Source organism: Taudactylus pleione, unplaced genomic scaffold (genome assembly GCF_031769625.1).
Source record: "Taudactylus pleione unplaced genomic scaffold, aTauple2 ptg000682l, whole genome shotgun sequence".
NCBI lineage: Eukaryota > Metazoa > Chordata > Amphibia > Anura > Myobatrachidae > Taudactylus > Taudactylus pleione.
This window is the reverse complement of record NW_028285084.1, coordinates 911,662-919,187: the sequence shown is the minus strand read 5'-3', so window position 1 is coordinate 919,187 and position 7,526 is coordinate 911,662. Positions and strand designations below refer to the sequence as shown.

Here is a 7,526-nt window from a genome sequence, read left to right as displayed (position 1 = left end):
TAGGTTAGTCAATACTTACCTTAGGGACGATCGGGATTTTCACCCATGTCGGGCAGCTGCTGTCGGGATTCCAACCGCCGGACAGGAGTCCGGCGGTAAATCATACTGATTCCATCCCTGCCATGCGGGTGCCCAAACTACCCCTCCCCTGACTACTGTAGCACTAACACGGGACTTACATTATACTTTTGCACCCATCCTGGATGTGCACCTCAGCTACTAGCTTCTTCTCGGCTCCTCTCTCTCTGTGCGTGTGCCATCACACAACAGCGCACAGTGCAGGGGAGAGGAGAGTGAGCTAGAATGGCAGCTATCCAATTAATGTGCTGATAGTCTGCCATGGCCAGTACTGTATAACACAAGCCTATATTATACAGCTCCGTCAGTGGGCCCCCTGGGACTCGCCAGATCTCGGTCGCTTGTGTTGCTTGGCGCTAAATTCCTTACTGGTCAGCGGTGTCGGTATACTGGGGGATATCAGACCAGTGCTCAATCCGAAGTCCAGGATACTGGGGGGGGGGGTGCACAGACAGCTGTGCAAGGATTCCAGGGGAGATACAGCCTGAAGTCTGTATAAAGCTTGGAGTCCTCCAACACCTCTCCCTGTGTCACACTCCCCTCTCACTGCTGCTGGAGTCAGATAATCTGAGCCCATTACTTCAGTTCTGAAATATCTGTTTTCAATCTGAGCCTGGAAGCTTAGTCTGCCCTTTGGAGCTAGGTCACCCTAGGCAAGTGCCTCGGTCGCAATTGCCCAGGGATGGTGCCTCTTGGTTGGTCTCCTTTTACAACATTACAACACTGTTCTTGTGTTCAGAATGTACAATAAACCACAGCACCATACAAACACTTGGTTTTAGTGTATAATTTGCACTAGAGGTAAAAGCCGATTGTTTACACCTAAAATTATATGTGGGTAAATGGGTTGTAATGAGTGTGATTATAACCAGTAACCAGTTGCCTATATTTATACCATTTTAAGATAATCTAACACCATGGTGTATATTTGCTTTGCTTCCTGGCGTGTATAAGCCTGAAATGTAACAGGGGTATGCTTTTATTAGCAAAATACCCAGTGTAGATACTTTGTTATAATGTATCTCTCTTTGCTGGCTTCATTTAAACACAACAATGTGATACACCAAAAGGTGTGGTATAAATCAGTTTTTATCTTATTTATCAAAAAGAATTATATGAAACATTTATCACACTAAAAGATCCCTGAATGTGAAGGGTTAAAAGGTTGTGCCTTAGTACACTGGCCTTACTTTTTTGGTTAGCAGAATTTGTGGTAACAATGACCATTTTGATGGAGTTCATATAAACCAGCATTTGTGGTAGCACAGAGTAGTGATAATGTTTACAGGACATGACAACATATGGGGGCATATTTATTATCGGGACTTCAATTATTATAAATTCTTATCGCAGCAATAAAAATTCAAGGATTACCGGCGGGATGCAGTCAGGAAGCCGACAGTCGAAATACCGACCGCCGGCTCCCGACTGTCAAATTCTGGCTAGGTACTAATGACAGGCGTCGAAATCCCGACACCTGTCATTAGACCTATGCCAGGAGCCCGATGCTCGGCATACCGAATGAAGGTAAGCTGGGCACGGACAGCCGTGGGGGTGGTAGTGGTTAGGTTTCAGGGTTCCCGGGGGGACTTAGGGTCAGGCACCCCCCGGGAGGGTTAGGTTTAGGCTGGTGGAAGGGGGGGTTAGGGTTAGGCACCCCCAGCGGGGGGTTAGGGTTAGGCACCCCCCAGGAGACTTAGGACTAGGCTGCGGGGAAGGGGGGGGGTTAGGTTTAGGCACATAGAGGAGGGTTAGGGTTAGGCACTAGGGGAGAGGTTAGGGTTAGGAACCCCTAAAGGAGGGTTAGGGTAGGGGGTAGGGTTAGGGGTACTTACCTAAATTAGCGATCAGGATCTTCACCCCTGCCGGGCTTTCCTGCGGCCGGCAGTATTACATCCTGATTCCTTACCCGCATTTATTTTGCACATGCAGGGACAGTGGCTCCAATAGGATCCCATCCATTGGATGTGCAAAAGAAAAGTGATTGCTAATAAATCCAGGGGATCTTTTGTATTTGTGGGTAGCCCCTGAAAATGGCTTACTTCATGGGATATCCTACAAATACCGTTTGATAAATATTCCCCATATTATCGTGGATAGAACAGTGTAGATAATGGGTAGAATATGATATTATAATCCAGCACCATGGGAGTCTCATAGGTTTTGTAAACATAATGATTATATTGTAGTTAGTAATTTGTGTTACTAAAAGGCTCATTGACTCAACAATTAATGAGTAGTTGGCATAATACTTTTCAACAACAATAAATATACAAGTAGAAAAGATATCATTTTGTAAAAAGGGACATTTATTAGTAGTTTTTTTGCTAATTTTTTTTTAACAGTTCCAAGATATCCCATAACAGTTAACTCTTTATTCCCTGAGTCGGTAACGGAAATTTGTATCAATAATGGAGGAGTTACAAATCACGGACGCCTTGATGGTGATAATAAAATGTTTGATATACAAAGTGAAATGTCCCTATAGCTCAGATATAAAACAGAAAGTCTTTAGCAGTACATAAGAGACATATGTGACCTTTGGTGAGAAATATCCACAGGTTGTTAAGGAACTGGAGTCTTCTTTGCTGCAGTCTCAGTATTTCTTCTCATATCACTTTCCAAACATGGAGTAACATACTCCAATTTTAACTTTTCAGAGTGCTATACTCGTGTCATGAAAAACGTTTAATCACAAACTGCAGGATAAGGACAACACCCAACGCCATGAGCACGTATTTCACGCTGTCATTTGTCAGTTTGAGAACAGCAGCCTGGGTGGAATACAAAAAGAATATTTATTAGAGAAGAGTGGTTAGACAATCTATTTATTAACCCTTGGGATTATGTCATATTCCCTTAATCTTTTCCAGTTTAACTACTATTCATACTGTTAATTCATCAGTGCGTACACCAAAGGCCTATTGGTGTGGAGCTTGTATGTTCTCCCAATGCTTGAATGAAATTCCTACAGGTACTCTGGTTTCCTCCCACATTACAAAAACATACAGGTCGACTAAGTGGCTTCTGACAAAAATAAACCCTTGTGTATACAGTATATATGTGCTTTATAACTGTGACTATTAATTAACAGTGGACCAAGGGCAAATATCACATTACAAGTTCCCCTCTCCCTATAACCAAATAAAAGGAGAAACTTTTTGATTAAAAAATGCGTAATTGTCATCCAGGAGATCCTAGTATCAACTTGGCCAATCAGCTCAAAATGTGAAAGTTAAGACTACGGAATTTGAAAAGAAGGTGTAAATTTACTAGAGAATAAGTGGGACCGGTTCTCAGAGAACCGGACCCACCCGAACATTGTAATTCCGAGTCAGATCCGAGTCCAGCTCAGGTTTTCCCGCCTAATTCGGAATCCAAAATGAGGCAAAACTCATCATCCCGCTATCGCGCCTGCTCTGTTCATTTCTGTTGTTCAAGGGTGCAGTGTTGTAGTTGTTCAAGTGAGCAGTGTGGTCAGGCTGGGGCTGTAGTACATAAAGTGGGAGGTACTGCTGTGTCACTGTTGTCCTTTCAATCAAGGGGCTAGGGCTGCAGTTCATAAAGGGGTGCTCTGTCAATCCCGGGGCACTATTCTCCAGTGCAAAAAAATAAGAGTTAAAATTAATAATTGTCATTCCACAAAAAATTATTTTAAAAATATATATATTTTTTCATTTTTTTTTGTGTGTGCTAGCTATGCTATTATTGTTCGGTGACACTGCCGGTCAGACTGCAGTTTATCATCCATGTATTTGTGACTCCGCAGGGGTGCTTTGGTGTTCATCAAGGGGGTGCTGCCTCGTCCAGGAGTGCTCTTCACCAGTGTAAAAAAATGATATTGCTCGGTGACACTGCCGGGCAGACCACGGTTTATCATCCACACAGTGGCGTGACTAGGGGGGGTCGAGCGGGACTCATGCCCTGGGCGCCATCAGACCGGCAGCGTGGGGGGCGCACCCGACTGCGGTCCAGGACACGGGTGGTCAGTAACAAGTACAGCCGCTGGCTAGTACACTTGTACTACCCGGCGGCAGTGTGTTTGTCTTGGCAGCCAGCCAATGAGAGTCAGATAGACTCATTGATTGCTGCGCCGACTGCTGGAACTGGGCTGGAGCTCACTCATGAGCGCCATCTTCTGGCTCCCGCAGTGGGTGATGGGAGAGACATCATGACGTCTTTCCCATAATGCAGAGAGGGTCAGCCCGGGAGGACGGAGGAGTGGACGAAGGCAGCGGGTGCAGGAGCATGAGCGGGGATTCAGGGGGGACCACTACTGGGGACACTATATAAGGGGCTCTACTGATGGCACTGCATAGGGGGGACTACTACTGGGGCACTATATAAGAGGCACTACTGTGGGTGACCACTGCTGGGGGCACTGCATAGGGGGGCTACTGGGGGCACTATATAAGGGGCACTACTGGGGGCACTGCATAGGGGGGACCACTACTGGGGGCACTGCATAGGGGGGACTACTACTGGGGGCACTACTGGGGGCACTGCATAGGAGGGACCACTGCATAGGGGGAACTACTACTGGGGCATTATATAAGGGGCACCACATAGGGGGCGACCACTACTGGAGGCACTACTGGGGGCACTATATAAGAGGCACTACTGTGGGCACTGCATAAAGGGGACTACTACTGGGAGCACTATATAAGGGGCACTACTGGGGGCACTGCATAGGAAGGACTACTACTAGGGGAACTATATAAAGGGCACTGCATAGGAAGGACTACTACTGGGGCACTGTATAGGGGGGACTACTACTGGGGCACTGTACAAGGGGCACTACTGGGAGCACTGCATAGGGGGGACCACTATTGGGGGCACTGTATAAGGGGCACTACTGGGAGCAATGCATAGGGGGGACTACTACTGGGGGCACTGTATATGTGACAATAATGGTGGCACTGCATAAGGGACATTGTATAAGGGTGCATTAGTGGGGGCACTGTATAAGGGTGCACTACTGGGGGCACTGTATAAGGGGCATTACTGGGGGCACTGTATAGGGGCACTACTACAGGGGGGCACTGCATAAGGGGCACTGCTACTGGGGACATTTCATAAGGGGCACTATTACAGTGGTCATTGCAAGAGGGGCACTACTACTTGAGGCATTAAGGTGCATATGGAATGGAAAGGAATGTTCCCAGAGTGACAAGAAACAGTGGTGTGTCATGTTGCCACACCCCCATTTTCCAGTGGATATGCCCACTTTTTCACCACGCACCTTCTTGTGGGAGGAGGGGCACCGTTTTTTAACTTGCCCTGGGCTCCAAATACCCTAGTTACGCCACTGCATCCACATATTTGTGACTCTACAGGTGGTCCGTCCGCATTCTGCAGGGGTGCTTTGTTGTCCATAAAGGAGTGCTGTTTTGTTCATCAAGAAGCTGCTGCCTCATCCAGGGGTGCTATTCCCTAGTGTAAATAAAAATATTGTTCGGTGACACTGTCGGCCAGACCGCAGTTTATCATTCACGTATTTGTGACTCTGCAGGTGGTCCATCCGCACTCTGCAGGGGTGCTTTGTTGTCCATAAAGGGGTGATGTGTTGTTCATCAAGGGGCTGCACCACGTCAAGGGATGCTCTTCCCCAGTGTAAAAAAAATAAAAGTTAAATGAAATTAGCATTCCACAAAAAATTAAAATAATATAGATTTTTTTCAGTTTTTTTTGTTTGTGCTAGCTACGCTATTATTGTTCAGTGACACTATCAGCCAGACCCCAGTTTACCATTCACGTATTGTGACACTATAAGTTGTAGCACAGTGTGTTATTCATAAAAAATATTGTGACACTGTAAGTGGTAGCGAACTGTTGTACTCATATAAAATCTTGTGACACTGTAAGTGGAATCGCAGTGCGTTATTCTTTTCTTATTCATAAAAAATATTGTGACACTGTAGGTCATTGATACAGCAGTGTAATCTTTAAAATTGGTGCAAATTGACGTGTGTGCTGTACCCCACTTCATTCGTGTTTGTTGATATGGAGAACGATCAGTTGAGAGGAGAGCAGGAACTACATACTAGGGCTGGAGCTGCTGCCAGTGCCACCAGTCATGACGATACTAGTCCGTCTACGTCATCTACTAAAGCTGATGCCCAAGGGCATACAGGGCTTAAGTCAGGTCATCTAAAATCATAGAACCAATCTTTTACATTGGTAAAGAAAAAAACATTAAAGGGAAAGTTAGTTGCAAAAAGACATAAAATTGGTAACATGCCTTTCACCACACGAAGTGGCAAGGAAAGGCTAAGGCCTTGTCCTTTATGTATGACTGGTGGTTCTGCCTCTTATGATGATGTAAGCCCTTCTCCCTGTAGATGTTATAAAAAAATGAAAATCGTTAAGGCACAGGAACCAAATTTCACAAATCCCATGTGCCATGTGTGAAACTGACCTTTCTAAAACTGTACTCGAATAGGAGCTCCTTCCACAACTTGTGCATCCTCTGCAAATGTGAGGATGAGCAGCACAAGTCAACATGGCTGACATAGAAATTGAGGATGTTTCTGTGGAAGTGCACCAGGATGAGGAGGATATTTGCGTAGCAGACGCTAATAAGGATGTTGATGATGAGGATGCTGTTGATGAGGATGCTGTTGATGGGGATGTTGTTTGTGTAAATCAGGCCCCAGTGGAAACAGTTGTTGCCCATGATAAGGAAAAGCCCATTGTCATGCCTGGGTATAAAACAAGAAAAATCCACTTCTTATGTGTGAAATCATTTCTTCCCAAATCCGGACAACAAATATCAAGCCATCTGTACCCATTGTCATGCCAGAGTAAGTAGAGGTAGGGACCCTAACCATCTAGGAACCTCCTCCCTGTTACGTCATCTACAGCACATCCATTAAAAGTGTTTTCAAAATTCTGAAACTTTAGCTAAAAAAGTAACAACAAGCAGTCCAGTGTCAGCTAGCTCCATTCTCTCTGCTAGATTCAAACACCTGGCATCTTCACCACCAACACCTTCATCAACAATATTCTCAATCATTATTGGAAGTAGTCCTGCATCCAATTTGATAAGGCTAACTCAGTCCTCCCCTATCCTGGATTCCTCAGAAGAATCCTTGAGCACTATACCTGCTGCTGCTGGGAGTGGATCTTCATCCCAGAAGGGGACCAGGAAGACTACTAGTAGTAGTTCTAAAAAACAATTGACTATTACACAAGGAGGAGCAAGTATGACAGCAGTCACCCAGTTGCACAGCGGATCACTGACGCCATAACATCTATGCTGGAATTAGATGTGCATCTGATATCTGCCATTAGTGCAGTGAATTTTAGACAGTTAATTGAGGTCCTCTGTTCCTGCTACCAAATCCCATCTAGGTTCCACTTCACTAGAAAATCAAATCCCAGCCTGTAAAGGGACGTTAAAAAAAACTTAATTAGTGTCCTCCAAAATGCCGTTGTACCCACTGTTC

The 7,526-nt window shown here is 45.3% G+C and overlaps 1 protein-coding gene across 3 annotated transcripts in view; it reads right to left on the bottom strand.

The window, feature by feature from the left end:
• Positions 1 to 2,366: 2,366 nt before the first annotated feature.
• BAK1 (BCL2 antagonist/killer 1) overlaps positions 2,367 to 7,526 on the bottom strand; it is a 115,412-nt gene continuing 110,252 nt past the window's right edge. For all 3 annotated transcript variants that reach the window (XM_088455964.1, XM_088455965.1, XM_088455963.1), the window contains exon 6: positions 2,367 to 2,852. In XM_088455964.1, the coding sequence (XP_088312090.1) occupies positions 2,754 to 2,852 (99 nt within the window). In that variant the 3' untranslated portion in view covers positions 2,367 to 2,753. The remainder of the gene's footprint in view (positions 2,853 to 7,526) is intronic.